The sequence below is a fragment of the Ursus americanus genome, chromosome 19 (genome assembly GCF_024610735.1).
Source record: "Ursus americanus isolate L20-20 chromosome 19, mUrsAme1.1.p, whole genome shotgun sequence".
In the NCBI taxonomy this organism is placed as follows: domain Eukaryota; kingdom Metazoa; phylum Chordata; class Mammalia; order Carnivora; family Ursidae; genus Ursus; species Ursus americanus.
The window spans coordinates 45,813,198-45,830,192 of NC_142145.1; the positions used below are offsets into that span (position 1 = coordinate 45,813,198).

Consider the following 16,995-nt stretch of genomic DNA (forward strand, 5'->3'; position numbering starts at 1 on the left):
CATTGTGAAGTCATCTTTATAATGAAGACTCTGACCATTATAGTAGTAGGAAAAAATAAGAGAAACCAGGAACTGAGGTGTACAGAAGAAGGGGAAGACCTCTCTCCACAAACTAGATCATCAACTAATAAATACTTTGATTTGACAATAATGCTCCAACTCACATTCAGCTTCCTGGGTTTAACTGCAAATCTCATTTTACCAATCATTCCTACCTGTTCCATCAGTTATCTCACAGGAAAACTGGGGAAATCAAAAAAAGCACATGGAATGTTTTATAAACAAAAGTACAAATTAAGGTGCTTATTGTTTTTCAGGATAAATATGCAGATTCAGATACCGTATTTTCTAAGCCCACGCTAGCCAGTCCTGTGCTCAGCACCTTCCTACACGTTTCCATGTGTATCTCTGAGAGGCTAACATTTTCGCAGACGAGAACAGAGGCGCAGGGTGATTTGGCTAAGGTCACATAACCCGGAGGTGGTGACTTCTTTTTCCACCTACCGTGACTATTGCAATTAAAGTGATAAAAGTTCAGTGTTAGCATTACTGTTATGAACTGATCCTATTAATATTTGTTCCCAATATACCACCTCTCAACATTTTTCCACATGTTAGTATCAAAATCATTTTACTAACAAGCAAGCCCTTAGAAGGCACCTTGAACAAGCCACCAGCTGGCCTCTTTGCGCTGGCTGCCTTTCCTTGCCTGCCCTCTGGTGGACATAGTGACAAAGAACAAGTGAGCCCAGAGCAGGTAAGGAGGGACAAGAGCTTCCAGCACCCCACTCCCCTCTCCTGCCCCCTCCACCCCGCCCCCATTCCAGCGCATATCCCTCGGGCCACAGTCCGCTGGATTTCCGACACTGCCCGAACCAACCACGCCTGTCCAAGCCCCTGTGACTGTAAATGCTCTTCCTTCTACATGGAATGTGCTCCCCCCACCCCCAGCAAATCCTAGTCCTCCTTTAAGGCCTAGCTCAGATATCAATTGATCCCCATAACTGCCCCACAGTAAGCAGGCCCCTCTCCTGGTTCATCTTGGGCACTTTTGTCCATACTTTATTAAAGCACTGTAATCATCCTGAAATTTCCATGTGTCTTCTCCACTAGACTGGGTTCCGTTGAGGCCAGAGACCATGTCTTCTTTAGTATTCTGCCAGAGACTTAGAAGATACTTAATAATTATTGGTTGGTTGAGTGAATGAAGGAATGAATGATTCTAAATTGGGAGAAACAAATTAAGTAATGAATGTAGACATGCTTTGTAAAGGAAAGTACAAAGGAGGGTATTATTTCTGTTGCTAATAAGAAATCATCTTCAGATTCAAGAATATTCCCAAGGAGCCCTTCTAAAAGCATTAAGGGCTCTAAGTATTTGTCCTTCTTCCATCTTGTTTCATTCAGCACCTCTTCCCCATCTCTCCCAAGACACAGGGGTGCCACTGTCCTCCTACCACCCCGCAGCACCCCCAGATCCTTCTAGGCTCCTGATTTGCCATCCCCCACCACCCCACTCAGGCCTCTTTGTCCTCTGTCCCTTTGCTGGGACAGCAATGGGCGAGAATCCTGTGTCTGCTGTGGCTAGTAGACTGGAGTTGAAATTATATACTACAGCAGAAAATGAAGCTTTATGTTCTCTAACTGAATCATCTTGCTCTTCAGCCCCCATTCCCACTGATGAGTAATTCAGTCTTATCTGACCAAAACACTCCCATGGGGCCATATTACTGTCATTACCTCAGAGCCCAAGTTTAGTGGGTTATGGTTCCTCCACCTTCCTCATTGCCCTTCTTTCCAAAGTGGCCTAAGTCCTCAGAGGTCAGACTATCACCCTGGCATTAAGGTGGGGTGGGGACACTCATGTCTGGTCCTTGTGCTGATTTGTCCAGCCTTTCCTGTCTATAAGTATCCTGAACTGGTACCTTGTTGACCTGTCATCATGAAATCATGACCTTCTCTGGCCTTATCTTCCCAGCCCCAGGCTGACTCCGGGCCACTCTTTACCCAGCACTTCCAATTTCCCACAGGCAGGCCAGGACTCCCGGGTGCACAGATGTCTCATTGATGAGGACCAGGGGTACTGGGGGATGTCTTTGGCCCATTGGCCCAGACTCCCTCACCCATTTCTATTATCTCTCTCAGGCACCAGCCAGGAGCAGGGCTTCTCTAAGAGGCCTGCAGTTTTCCTGGGTTTCATCCCAAGAACAGGAGAAAATCCTTTTCCATCTGAAATTCACCATAATTTATCTGGGTGCTTACCTAACCCAGATTCAAGCCAGGAGGAAAACATGGACACTCGCGTCTCTGACCTCCAGCTCCCCCACGCCCTCTCTAGAGCTTCCTTCCAGCACTAGAAGGGTTTTGTTTTCCTTTCCATCTGGCAGGAACCACCCTCCTATCAAATCCTTCTCCCTCCCTTGGATGTTTCACCTTTTCTTCGCTGGAGCAACACCCCTCCGCTTCCTGGTGTAGGACTCACTTAAACAGGCTCTTTTGGGGGAACAATACACAGGAAATATTACCAAAAATGTCGCCCTGCTATAACTCGCTAGTGTGCATCCCCTCCCAGAAGAAACCATATCACATCCTGGGTAAAACTAAAGTCCCTAAAAATGACATGGCTGTGGGGGATTCTAGACACCAGAATAGAAGAGTGGGAGAAATGTCTTTCGTTCTCTGACCCTCACACATCACCTCCAAGGAAACTGCCCTCCTCCTGCAGGAACGAGGGCCCCCACTAAGCAGGGTGTGTTGTGTGAATCTACCAGTAAAGCAAACAAACAGATGGAATCTGGGGGAAATAAATACATGCTGGCCTCTCCACCCTGGCTTTGTCAAATTTGGTTCCGCCTTGGTGAGGAACTCAACCGCTTTCCCACTCCGTGTTGCGTGAAGTCCTGCACCACACTGCGGGCTAAAAGATCGTGTCATAAAATGGCTGTATTATAAGCCCAAACCCGAGTATTGGCAATCACGCAGGTGTTCCAGGCACTGCCAGATGCCCGTCTGTGTAAATGGGTTAAAATCCCCGTCCTCATGTGTCGTGGGGGGGGGGCGCTGTTTGTGGGTGCTACCTTGCTGCTCGGCGGCTGCTGGGTGGCCTGGTGTGAGCAAGCGTGTCCTCTCGCCAGCAGGACGGGACGGCGCCGCTGTGGATCGCGTCGCAGATGGGCCACAGCGAGGTGGTGAGGGTCATGCTGCTGCGCGGAGCCGAGCGGGACGCCGCCCGCAACGTGAGTCTGAGCCACAGCTGTGGCCTGTGGGCGCGGCGGGGTTGGGGGGTGGGGGGGGGGTAGTACGTGCACCGAAGCTCCAAAATTCAGCCCGGCCTGGATGTGCGGAGAAAACGCGCCTTTATTTGGTCTGTAATTCCCCTGGGTTTTCGCCCACCCTCCACCGACTCTTCAGCAGAAAAACAAAGTAAATGTCCGCGTCAGCTGAAACTTAGCAAGTGCTGCCCAGTCCCCCCAGGGATAAAATGTTTAATCCTCGGAGATCCTGCTCCACCTGTGCTGACTCCTGGATGAACCCGGGAGGATGCGGGAGGTAGGAGCCGGGGCGTCGGGCTGTCCTCCAGGGTGTCCCCAGCAGCCGCGCGTACGCCTGGCGCTGCGCCTCCCGCTGGCCCTGGACCGCGATGCAGGTGGCGCGCAGCCTCTGTGTTATGGGGTCCGGTAGTGCTCCTGGGGCTCCGCCTCACCCGGCTTCCCTTGCTGCAGACCCCTGCACCACATCCCCCATTGGCCTCCACCTAGCAATGCTAATGTCACCGAAGTGTGCCTCGATGGGCCCCACAGCAGGCCCTGCGGCCCATAGGAACTAAGGGCAGCTTGGGGAGACCCTGCTGCCTGACCACACAATGTCATTCACTTTTTTGGTTTTGGTTTGGTTTTTACAGTGTCTGGCCTTTTTCCCTTAGTATTACCCTTGCTCTGTGACCCGCCTCCCTTCTCCAAGTCCGAGCCCAGAAAGGGGTAAAGACACATTCCTGCCTACTCCACTGTCCTCTCTCCCACTCTATCTCTTCTTCCCACATCTCTGAAACCAGAAAAGAAAAACCCTGTAATCTTATTTTCTTTCTTCCTGATTCCAGCTAAACCTTCAGACGAGGCTGGGATATTTCCTTTACTAAAGAACTCTGTGAGCTGAATACTCCAAACACAGCAATTGATACGTAAAAGCAGGGGGAAAAAAGGAATTTGGAAAATCTCTTCCCAGGCCAAAAAGTGATGACAGAGGCTGAATATAAATTCTTGAACTTGTCTTTGCATTTCTTTTTAACAGATTTCAATCGATCCCCTTCCTGCTCCCCATCGACCCACCCCAGCCCCCACAGACAGATACATGGGGCACACTAGAGCAAGGCTATGTATAAGACAAAGCAAAAAGAAAGGCACATTCAAAATTTAAAACAGTAAATACAGTTCAGTAATTATTTAAATCATTAAAAATAGTTTAACATTAATATCCACTAAGTCACAAACTGCAATGACTCTTTGGTCCATCTATGTCCTAAAATATATTCTTAATACTCCCCTCGCCCCTTACCTAGTGTTCTAAGGGACTGGGAGCATGTGAATTCCCAAATGGCAGGGTTCTAAGACAGTAAGTCACATATTTTGTCTAGCATTCTTTCATGGAGAACTGAATATGCTCTAAAAGGCCCCTAGATTAGGAGACAGGGCCCGCTCGTACTTTGGTTTAACTCCTTTCACCTGTTCTGACAAGCATATTCCTGGTTCTCAACTAACATCTAGTTCTTAGCCAACACACACATATGTTAATAGTCAACTTTTCTTTGCCTCTCTGTTAAGGATGGTACGACAGCATTACTCAAAGCAGCCAACAAAGGGTATAACGATGTTATCGAAGAGTTGCTGAAATTCTCACCCACCCTTGGCATTTTGAAGGTAAGACTTAAACAGAAATTTTACAATCTGTAGAAGAGAGGCTAAAAATTCAGAAGCCCATACCTGAGGACTGCAGGAGAAGCCGAGTGTAATTCACATGGTTAGTTGCGTTCTTGAAAGAACTTACCTACAATTTCTTAATGTTGGAGATTCATGGGCACTGGTTGCAATGGGGTGGTAAGAAGAGGGAACCAAAGTCTGTTGCTACTTAGGTTTCCAAGGGGGAAAAAATAGTAGTAATTAAATTGCTAACTTGGAAAGTAAACTGCCTTGATATCTATATCTATATCCATATATATATATATCAATCGACTAAAACCTTCCACCACTCATGAAACACATGATTTGTGTCCCACGAAACATGGGGACAGGTGCTTATGTTTCTTCCCTTCATTATCTGCAGCAAAGAACCACACTGTTATCTTAGGTGAAAGAAAAGAAGCCTCACATATCCAGACACCTCAAAGAATATGTCATTCTGGAGAGCTGGGTCTGCCAGGAAACAGAACCCCAAAAGCCTCTTTTAAATTTTAACCATTTGAGACTAAGCTATTTCTAAATTACGGTATATACCAGAGGGTGGCAATTTTTTTTTTTTAAGATTTTTTTATTTATTTATTTGACAGAGATAGAGACAGCCAGCGAGAGAGGGAACACAAGCAGGGGAAGTGGGAGAGGAAGAAGCAGGCTCATAGCAGAGGAGCCTGATGTGGGGCTCGATCCCATAACGCTGGGATCACACCCTGAGCCAAAGGCAGACGCTTAACCTCTGTGCCACCCAGGCACCCCGGCAATTTTTTTTTTTTAATAAAGGGCCAGGGAGTAAATATTTTAGGCTTCGTGGGCCATATAGTCTCTGCTGGAACTGTCCAACTCTGCTCCTGCAGCATGAAAGCAGCCACGGTGGGGTGGGGGTGGGGGAGGGCAAAGGATGGCTGCATGCCACTAACGCTGTATTTATGACATTGTATTTCTGGAATTTCATATTTTCACACAGTAGTCTTCCTTTAATTTTTTCAAGTCTTAGTTTGCCAGGACATAGAAAAACAGGCCGCAGGCTAGATTTGGCCCACAGGCTGTAGTTTGCAGACCCCCAGTATACCCTACTGTTTTCTTTTTTTTTTTTTTTTTTAAAGATTTTATTTATTTATTCAACAGAGATAGAGACAGCCAGCGAGAGAGGGAACACAAGCAGGGGGAGTGGGAGAGAAAGAAGCAGGCTCATAGCGGAGGAGCCTGATGTGGGGCTCGATCCCGTGATACCGGGATCACACCCTGAGCCGAAGGCAGACACTTAACCGCTGTGCCACCCAGGTGCCCCTACCCTACTGTTTTCTTAAATTGAGGACAGGAAACCTGTTCTAAACTTGGAACATTGGCTTCGCACTTTTGGGGATGTGCCCTCAGGCTTTATTGATGTATAAAAAGTCACCCTGTCCTTGAATGATCCCAGAGCCTTTTTGGACAGTCTGTATCTGATCTTAATATGTTTAGGCTCTATTCTTGTGACCAGCTGATACAGGACTGCTGTTGTCAGAATGCTGGCCCTTCTCTCTGTCCCAATGAGCAACTTCCAACCTTCCATGAGCTTGGAAGCCGGAAAGCTACATTCATTAACATTGTTTGTAAAGTAAGAATGAATAGTGGATGAAAGGGGATTCTATGAATAAAAGAAATGAGCTTCAGAAATGGACTTTGTAATACCTAGTCTCGTTTCAGAGCTCTTTTTCAGCTTGGTACTTTATTCTCAGCCATGTTGCGAAGAGATGAAGCTGTCGAGTTGGTGAAGATTTAGATGGGTGAAATGTTATCAGACAAGTGAGTTGTCATACATGTTATAAAAGCAAACGTGCTGCTTTGGAAAGGAAAATGCTACTTTGCTGGAATTTTTCTATAGGCATTACATTTTATAAAATAAGAAAATAGCTTATTATTATTATTGTAAGTAGCTAATGTGGGAGCTAAGCTTGTATTTAGACGTTTTTGTAGACATACGCTCCTTCTGGAACATATGTCATGTGACGGCCCATCATTCTTACATCAGGCTTGTTATAGTCTCTTGCTCTCCCCTCCCAGAATCTGGCTACGTGCTGCACATAGATGCTTCCTTAGTTCAATAAATATTTGCAGTACATTTCCTAAAATGTCAGCAACCCATCCAGCGGGCCCTTCTGTGCTCAAAAATGCTCCAGCTCAGGGGCGCCTGGGTGGCTCAGTCGTTAAGCGTCTGCCTTCGGCTCAGGGCGTGATCCCAGAGTCCTGGGATCGAGCCCCACATCAGGCTCCTCCGCTGGGAGCCTGCTTCTTCCTCTCCCACTCCCCCTGCTTGTGTTCCCTCTCTCCCTGGCTGTCTCTCTCTCTCTGTCAAATAAATAAATAAATAAAATCTAAAAAAAAAAAAAAGAGAAAGAAAGAAACCTCTGGAGAGAAACTGGATTTATTTGGGGGTAAAAAAAATTCATTCTTTAAAAAAAAAATGCTCCAGCTCAGGGCCTGGGGTTTTCCTCACCCCACATGCTCACCCTGTAACCCCACAGTGGGGCTCCCACCCGCCTGAGGGAGTGGAGTGCAGGTAGCAGGGCTGACAGGTCGGCCCATTGGCTTGCCAGCCATTTCTCCAGCCTGGCTGGAAGCACGGAAACTATATATGTTGTCCTTGAAGAAAAAAACAAAATGTTTGACATAGCATTATTGCCTTTGCGGCAGCAAATTCTCATATATTTAAAACCGACGGACTGATCGTGAAGTCACGTGCACCCTGGGCCAGATCTCTTGTTTCACTTGCAGAAGGGCCTTGGCAGTATTGGTACTGACCGTGCGCCGTGGACCCGAGGACACTATTAGATGCCGAGGTGCCTTGGAAAGGGACTGTGAGGGAGAGCAAAGCTCCGACCTGAGTCTCCTCCTTCAGGCTGGTTTACGATGAAAGCCGGGCTCGGTGCTGAAGGCTGCGAGCCCACTCCCGACACTCACTGTCGTTTTCTCTTAGAATGGGACATCGGCCCTCCACGCGGCGGTGCTCAGTGGGAATATTAAAACAGTCGCGCTGCTCCTGGAAGCAGGGGCGGACCCAGCCCTGAGAAACAAGGTACTGGCCTTTCCCTCCCTATCTTTTAACTCCTCTGGGCGCCTGTGCAAAAGAGATAAAGGCAGTTTCTACCTAAGCCAAGATAACCCGTCCCGTGCACCCTGGGCCAGATTTGTTTCACCTGTAAAAGGACGTTGGCGGTACTTACACTGAGCACCTGCTGTGTGCTGTGTACCTGAGGACTCTATCAGATGCTCACATGCCTTTGAAAGGGATTGCGAGGAAGAGCCAGGCTCTGGCAGGAGTCTCGTCGCTCAGGCTGGCCCCAGCCCCTCTCTTCCTATCTCGGCGCAGCGAGGGCGTGCGAAGCTGTCAGTAGGTGGGAACGAGCAGTGCATCTAGACCCAGAGAACTGTTCTAAAAACCCTGGCTCTACCGTCGGTGGTTGTGAGCTAACAGTGGTGCGGCTTCCAGGATGGGGCTGGGGGTAGTAGGCGGGGAGTAGAGTTATGGGCTCTGCCATCAGAGAGCTGTCCTAAAAACATCAACGTCCTAGGAGTTTACTGCTCTCCTGCACACGGCAGATGTGCGTATCTTGACGACTGCTCGAGCTTTCTTTGGAGAGTAGAAGGGAGAGGGGGAAATGTTGTTAATAGGACTTTGCACCGCTGTTCCAAACCAACCTACATTTTTTATAGGCCCAAATCCTTAGTTTACAATTAGGTCAAACGTGGTGGGGAAGATGCCCAGTACCCATTGTTTCCTGCTCAGCATCCGCATTGGCAGTCAGGGGTAGAGCCTGGGGGGGAGAGCCGCGTAGGGGAGGTCTTGAGAGAACACTAAACTGTGAACTTTTAAAGGAGGAAGTGGGAGTGGTGCTTATCGATAAAGGAAGGTATGAAAAGCATTTCACTTTATACTTATATACTATTTGAGCTTTTATAAGTATCTATTGCTGTGTTAATTTCTTTAATAATGAAAGCAAACACAGAGAACCTTTTTCATGACATTTTGAAAAGGAACCATTAAGAGGTGCAATTAGACAACATGCCAAGAGTCTCTTTTATTTTCCTTTTACTTAGCATGTGGGGTTATTATTTCCTTGTTCTTACCATTAGAGTGCTTGAAGACAGCACTTCTGCTTATCTCTTCCTGAGATACTCGGATTTGTTTTCCATCAGCTGGCCTGGCTGTGTGATAAGCCAGCTGAAATCAGACGTATGCTCTTATCTTTAGACCCTGGACACAGACTTCCTGAAGAGATCGATCTTCCTTGCTAAGCCACCCAGTAGCATATGGAAACTGAAAAAACATGCAATTCTTTGTTTGTCTGCTGGGATTTCAGCAATAATGGTTACGGGGAATTTCCAGTGACCAAAATGCTGGACTTTGGATTCTCCCTAAAGCTACTTGCATGTATAGAGATATAGAGAGACTGCTCGTGCTGGAGTTTCATACACCAGAAGCCCTTAGACAGCTGGGAGTCATTGTCAGGGAACCCCACCCCCATCCCACCATCCACCAGCCACCCCACAGAAGCCAGCCTCTTAGAGGCCGCTCTAGAAGCAAGGGTGTTGGGATTCGGGCCGCCACCCAGGACTCTGGAAGGGGGTGTTCCTCACCGTCATTCATTCAACACATACTGAGTACCTACTAGATACCACGCACAGTGCTGTGCTCTGGGGAGACAGTGGTGAGGGGAGTTCCCATGGTCTCTGCCTTCAAAGAGCTCAGAGTGTAGTGAGGAATAAAGAGAATTAAATAAGAAATTGAAATACAGTGACAAGAGCTAGCTATCAGCAGGGAAGTAATGAATGCTACTGGAAGCTTCCCAGAGGAAATGACTTCTCAGCTAATACAGAAGCAATCTTCTGCTCCAGGGGTGGAGTTCTGCTCTGGGACTGTGACGCGGATGCCTCAGGAGAGGGTAACCAACGGCCCCAGTAGCCACTCTCCACACTGTAGCTGTCCCCATGGGTGCCTGCCCTGTGTTCCCAATACTGCCAGCTGAGGGCTCAGAACACAGCTTCTCCCAGGAGCGGTGGGGAAAGAGAGTGTTTTGATGCTGTGGTATCATGAACATGGGCCTGCAGTCCTGCTCCATAATGAATAAGATGGCCTTTGGGGGCTAGCCTGGGGCACTAGCAGTCATAATAGTCCATACAACCTCAGCCACCTGAGAATTCAGTGGGGACCAACCTGGAGAGAGGAGGAATGAGACCAGGATTTTAGAACTGTATGGATGACACATAGAACGCTAACGCGATTGACCAAAACTTGACAACACAGTTTGAGGATATAAACCTTTTTCAACGGTAAAGGTTACGCACGGGAGCTGTAACAAGCAAGCTTGTAGATAACGTACAGTTTCTTAGATCTCCTCTGCCTCCTGACCATAGAGGATCCTCTGGCTCCCTGCCAACCTGCTCACCAAGGACCAGGAACCCATGTGAAACAGCTCCGTTATTCCTGAATATACTCCGAGACTAGATGGAGCTTCCGTCTGTCTCCCGGGAGCGTTTCTGCGCAGGCCCGGGCTTTAGGCCTGTACAATGTCTGTGCCTACAGGAACTAATAGTAGAATTTGAAGCCTCTAGAGGGGCCTCTGGTCTATAGTAACATAGCATAATATTTTCCTGCCCAATTCCATCCAGCATCAGCATCAAGGGTCCTTTGTAGTGGACTGGGGTGAGGCCAGAGGACATGCTGTGCAGAGGACCATTTGTGGCAAACATAATTCCCAGCAACTCCGTGCAGAATTCCTGACAAGCAAGGTCCCAGCTAGCAGGTGGGGGGGGGGGGGTGTCAAAGAGCAGGACCCAACCTAGAAGGTAGGGACTTCAGAAGTCTCACCTAGGATCAGGGTCCCAGATAAAGCAGGGGGGGGGGGGTTCCAGGTGTGCCTATGGGAGGAAAAAAGATGTGAGACAGGTAACATCTGCATCCAAGCCCTCTGTCCTATTCTGGGTGACTTTCTACCCTTTAACTGCCTCCCCTGAAATCCCAAGAACATCCCATGATTCATCTATAAGAACAGTTCTCAAAGTATAGTCCGTGGACCCCTGAGAGTCTGCAAGACCCTTTCAAGAAGTCTAAGAAATCAAATCAATACACTTAATAATACAGAGATGTTACGGGCCCTTTTCACTGTGCTGACATCTGCTCTAACGGTGTAAAAGCAATGGCGGGGAAACTATTGGCACCTGACACGTCAAAGCAGGGGTATAAACCGTACCGGCAAATGATTATACAAAACTTCCTGAGTTCTTATACAGATTTTGTAAATTATTTTACACAAATGCCAGACTTACTTAAGAACATCTTTGATGAAGCAGTAAACAATTTCAGTTTTATTAAATCTGGACCCTTGTCATACATCTTTTTAATATTCTACTAAGGAAATGGGAAGTGTGCGTCGGGCACTTCCGCCGTGTACTGAGGTGCAAGGGTTCTCCCGGGGAAAAGCACTCACGCCATTGCTTGAATTGCCAAGTGAGCCAGTTTGCTTTCGCACCGAGCGCCATTTTTACTTCAAAGAACAGCTGGTATCCACCGCGTGAGCCAGACAGCTTCTTAATACTTGCAGGCTTTTCTGTCGAATCAGGGCTAATAGCAGTGAAGGTGAGCTTTTGAGATTGTAGGACCCCCTGTGTCAACGTTTGGAAGATCCGCATAACTCATTGAGCCAATATTTTCCACATGGCTAGTGTGTGATGTTACAAATCATACATGGGGGAAAATTCTACCTATAGATAGATCGATCTATGGATTTTTAATGTAAAAAGCTCATCGATATGGTTTCAGACTGCACACTGCAGTACCTTTAAGAAACTATCCCTTGTTCATGTACTGTATGGTGACTAACATAATATAATAAAAAAATATTTTAAAAAATAAATAAATAAATAAAAATTAAAAAAATAAAAAAGAAAGAAAGAAACTCTCCCTTGGTCAGTACGGGTGTAGCATCAAAGGAGGGTATCCACAGTGATCTGAAAAGGCTGTTAAAATGCTTCCCCCTTTTCCAACTACCTATCTGTGCAAAGCTGAATTTTCTTCCTATGTTTTAACCGAAATGTTATCACAACAAATTGGATACAGAAGCAGGTAAGAAAATCCAAAAGTCTTTGATTAAGTTACACATTCAAGAAATAGGCAAATCTATTAAGCAATGCTACCCATGTCACTAGCTTTTTTGTTTTTGAAAATTTGGTTGTTTTTCCTAAGTGTTTTTTATGTTACCCTGTAGTGCACTTATGATTTTTAATGAATTAAGGTATTTTTAAATGTTCTTCTTTTCATTTCTGAGAAGTTAAAAGCAAAAGCTCATTGGAATCCTCAATAATGTTTAAGAGTGTAAAAAGGTCCTGAGACCAAAAAGTGTGAGAACCACTCCCCCATAACATCAATTGCATGGGGTAAGGACCCACTCATGAAATAAATGCACACAGAATGTGTCGCAGTGGCGTGACAAGAAGAGAGGACAGTCGGTGAAACCCTAGGGTCGGGGGGAAGTGGTGGCCACTGAAACTGCTCTTGACCAGGTAGCCCTTATTCTCTGAATGTCTCCTGTTTTCTCATCAGCAGATACCTGTCCTGAGTCTCAAGTCCCTAGCAGACATACTGCCCCATACTAATTCAATGTAAAGTATCAGATTTAACATTACCAGCATTTATTGAGCACCTGCTAGATGCACCAGGCATTGTGCTGGAAATGAGGATATGATGATTAATCATACATGGACGCTGGCCTCCAGGAGATCACACTGTACTAGGGATACGGCTTAGAGAGAAAAATAACTCTAACGATGAGATAAGAAAATAACAGATGATATTTATATGATTAAAGGAGATCTTTAAGGCCTCAAAACAAGAGTGAGCCCGGTGGGGTTTCTCATCAGCAGAGGAGCAAGTTTGGGTCAGGGGCCCCTCTTTGGAGTCCCTAAAATCATCCCAGCTGTGGGAACTCACTAATGCCTGCCTTATCTTCTTTCAGGCCAATGAACTTCCAGCAGAACTAACCAAAAATGAACGTATACTGCGTCTCCTCCGAGGTAAAGAAGGACCCAGGAAGAGCTAACTTAGTTCCGTATTCGAGTGAAAGATAGAAACCCTAATTGCATCGTCCAAAAAGAAATTGCTTTTCAAATAGTGTTGGAAATTCCTTTAAGAAAGGAAATGCCCAGAATGCCCACCCTGGGTCCCTGACCAAGGAGAGCTGGGCTCTGTGCTCTGAGTCAAGAACAGAAAGGCCCAGGGACCCCTTGCCCTCACTTACATGGGTTTCTCATGCTGGCCTACAACCCCCCACTACTGTGGGGCCTGGCAGATTCGTGGAGTCCGCAGAAACTCATATTAAACCACTCTAAGTTGGGTCTCTCAGTTAAACTCTAAGAGTTAAACCCTGGAAGAGGTTTAAGCAAGATGACGAAAGCCTTTAAAAGACTGAAAGTCTGATCTTCAGTGAATCAGAATACTTCTGCTTTTGCGTTAAATGTAAGTGTGCTAAGAGATATAGCTCCCTCATATTTTACACATAGGTGTATGTCATTCCAGTGTAAAATGTTTTCTTCTACTCAAAGATCGTAACCGCGCTGATTCTGAAGCAATGATGTGTAAATTTACATTAAAGAGCCACTTCTGACATTCCACCATGTGATTTCCAAGATGGACTGTTGAACTGTAAAAAAGACAAACTTTATTGGCGAAGCGATCCTCACCTTATTCCTAACACATAAAGAATCATTTTTATCTAGAATCAATATTGTAGGTACGGTAGGATGCGAGTGGCAAATTTGGAAACTCAGAAAATTACAGACCACGGGAAATTTAGGCTTGTCTCTTTCAACTTTTATTTTGGTTCTATTGTTGGGAATCTGCTTCCCATGCCGTAACTAAGTAGACTTAATATGCTGTGCAGTCCTGTTGCTTGACATGATGACCTTGAGGTCCTTGGATAAAATGTGACATATGCAAGTACAATATGTCGCTATTTTATTGCAGGAGTATAAGTAATAAAAGACTGTTATTAGTATTTAATAAGTGTTCATCTATGCATGTTCTTGAGCTGATTGAGTCCAAGAAAGAAACCTGAGTTTTATTGAATTATTCCTTGGAGGGGAGTCAAAATTTATGTTCAATGCACTTTATAATCAATGGTGTCTAAATGCCTCAGTCAGTGCCTAATTGCACACACAAAAATTAGACTGTCTCTCTGTAATCTACCATAATAAACGCTGATGGTATTTCTATTATTTAAATACATCTTTAGTTTTCTTTTCATGTTCTGTTCTGGTTTCCAGTCAATGTTCTGTGTAAAGACCTGTTAAGATGGAAGGAAATGCAATCCCCAAAGTTTTTTTTTTTTTTTTAACCAACTTGCAGTGGTACTAAAAGCATTATCTTTAAGTCAGTAAGCGATGGAAGAATTAGAAGATATTCTTTTAAAGTTTGTTATGATCAAGAAAATAATCAACAAAGGGGCGCCTGGGTGGCACAGCGGTTAAGCGTCTGCCTTCAGCTCAGGGCGTGATCCCGGCGTTCTGGGATCGAGCCCCGCATCAGGCTCTTCCGCTGGGAGCCTGCTTTTTCCTCTCCCACTCCCCCTGCTTGTGTTCCCTCTCTCGCTGGGTGTCTCTCTCTCTGTCGAATAAATAAATAAAATCTTTAAAAAAAAAAAAAAGAAAAGAATCAACAGAAATCAGCTTATTTTGATCAATATCAAAAGCAAAGGCAGTAATGAGCAACCCACAGAGCCCCCACAGATGTCTACCATCTTACTGGTTATGCAACAAGTCTGCAATCTAATTTCAGGATAGAAAATTCGGAAGTTCTGTCTGTATTGCTAAAATACCCAGAGAGAAACCTTTTCGTAGCTAAAGAGCAGTGCCGATTTCCTCACCGCTTTCTTTTACTTAGCCAAGTGGTACAAATCCACTTTCCTCCATGGGAATTTCATAAAGCTATGTTCGTTTTGAAGAGGAAAATAGCGTGGCCTTAAATGCTTTCTATGTCCCCCCCTCTGTTAGCCCTTAGGCCAAAACTGGTTGCTCATCACTGATAGAAACCAAAACAGTACTATGGACACTGATAACAAAGTTCCAAAAGGCAAAATGGGTTGAAATCACAAACTTAACGTTTTCACTAAGATATGTTGTCCTTGGCCTGTTGTTTTAAGTGGAAAATGTTCTTGATCAATTTTGGGGCCATAAAAATGAATCCAGTAGCTTTAACAATATTTCGTGGGGGTTTTCATACTATAGGTAAGAGGTCTCTAGCTTAGAAGGACCACCTTTGGTGGATGAGATTATGGCATCATCCATAGCAGGGAAGATGATTATATTAACCACTCACCAAAGACTGAACTAAAGGTCTGTTATTTGAAGTAAAATTGCATATATTTGGCACACGGGTGATGGTTCTTATTTTTTTATGATTTTTATTTTATGTTAATCTAATTCACAATTCAGTGAGCTCTGCATCCTCAGACAGAACTGGCAGTTCCTATGCAAATCATTTGTTAATTGAAGTACTGAAGTTTTCATTACATCCATTTGTTTGATGACATATTCCATGTTATAATTCAAAATAAAGTTAATGTAGTACCCAACTTGCCTTTGCTACTTTTTCCTCTTTGTTTTTAATCAGAAGTTAGTTATTTCTATGTGATTTTTAATAGCATGGAATTTTAGAGTGAATAATTCAGCTTTGTCAATAAATGAGTTGATATTCGAAAGCCTGAGTAGATCTTTAAGCTTTATGATTTCATTATTTCAACTGTGGAGAACTTTAGTAATGATTCCACAAGTTTCTCATTCAGACAAAAATTCCTGGGAGAGTCACGGAAGCTACTGAAAACAGAAACTTTGAATTGTACACTGTGATGATTTGATACCCGTGGTCATTGTGGAAGGATTCCCCATCTAGTTAATACATCCGTCACCTCATCACTGATCTGTGTGGGTCTTAATTTCTATTTTTATTGCCCACGATGCTGCTGGCTCTTCAGTCCCCTGCAGTGGCTTTGGTGTCTGCAATAATTGATGGTTTTGCGCAATTGTCAATATTTGCAGTGATAACATCCGGTATCTGGAGAACTCCATGACCATTCTGGCTTCCTGCCCTGCTGCCCCCACCCTCTGCAACCACAAGAAAGCTTTGTCTCATCATTCTCCCACACGGGAGACCTAGTCAGAGGACAAGAGCACCCCCACAAATGACAGGCTACTTGGGATCCCACAGAGATGCATTTTGGGGTGGGCCTGCACTGCAGATGAGAGGGGTAAGAAACTGAGGTCCTAATTTCACAAAGTGGTTCCAGTGCTAGAACTGGCTGAGCCTCAGGGGTAAGTGACCGGGTGCGGTCTGCAGATCGTGAATAGCAGCAATAGAAACAGAAGGATTGTTATGTGCTAAGCACTTTACACAGAGAATCTCATAGAAGTTCATAGGCCTTTTCTCATTTACCCCTGACACATGCTGTGGAATAGGCTTTACCATTATCCACCTGTTGCAGCTGAGGAAACTGGCTTTGAGAGAGAACCTCCTCAAAGTCGGTCTTGGGGTTTTGCTCTCTGTAGTGGAGGAAAGCGAGGGGAGCAAAGCCCAGATGCAGTCGCAGTTGTAGCCTCAAGGCAATGAGGGTGGTGAACACAGGAGATTAGATAGATAGATGATGATATAGATAGATATAGATAGATAGATAGATGATAGATAGATAGATAGATAGATAGATAGATAGATAGTTGATAGATAGATAGATAGATAGATAGATAGATAGATAGATAGATGATAGATAGATAGATAGATGATAGTTTTTTTTTTAAAATATTTAGAGGTAGAGGGACACCTGGCTGGCTCAGTCCATAGAGCATGTGACTCTTGACCTCGGGGTTGAGTTTGAGCCCCATGTTAGGTGTAGAGATTACTTCAAAATAAAAAATTTGTTTAATTTTAAAAAATTTAAACTTTAGAGGTAGAGTTAATGATAATTGGTGATTAATTGAACATAGCAAGGAAAAGAGGGTTAGGATTATACTAAGATGTGTCAGGGGA

At 45.1% G+C, this 16,995-nt stretch overlaps 1 protein-coding gene across 7 annotated transcripts in view; it reads left to right on the top strand.

Moving 5' to 3' along the window:
• ANKRD29 (ankyrin repeat domain 29) overlaps positions 1–15,550 on the top strand; it is a 54,714-nt gene extending 39,164 nt beyond the window's left edge. For 4 of the 7 annotated variants that reach the window (XM_045781853.2, XM_045781857.2, XM_045781856.2 and 1 more), the window contains 4 exons: positions 3,135–3,236; positions 4,818–4,913; positions 7,903–8,001; positions 12,938–15,550. In XM_045781853.2, coding sequence (XP_045637809.1) covers positions 3,135–3,236; positions 4,818–4,913; positions 7,903–8,001; positions 12,938–13,021 — 381 coding nt within the window. In that variant the 3' untranslated portion in view covers positions 13,022–15,550. The remainder of the gene's footprint in view (positions 1–3,134; positions 3,237–4,817; positions 4,914–7,902; positions 8,002–12,937) is intronic. The other 3 variants (XM_045781855.2, XM_045781850.2, XM_045781852.2) reach the window with 1 other exon arrangement.
• The last annotated feature ends 1,445 nt before the right edge of the window (positions 15,551–16,995 follow it).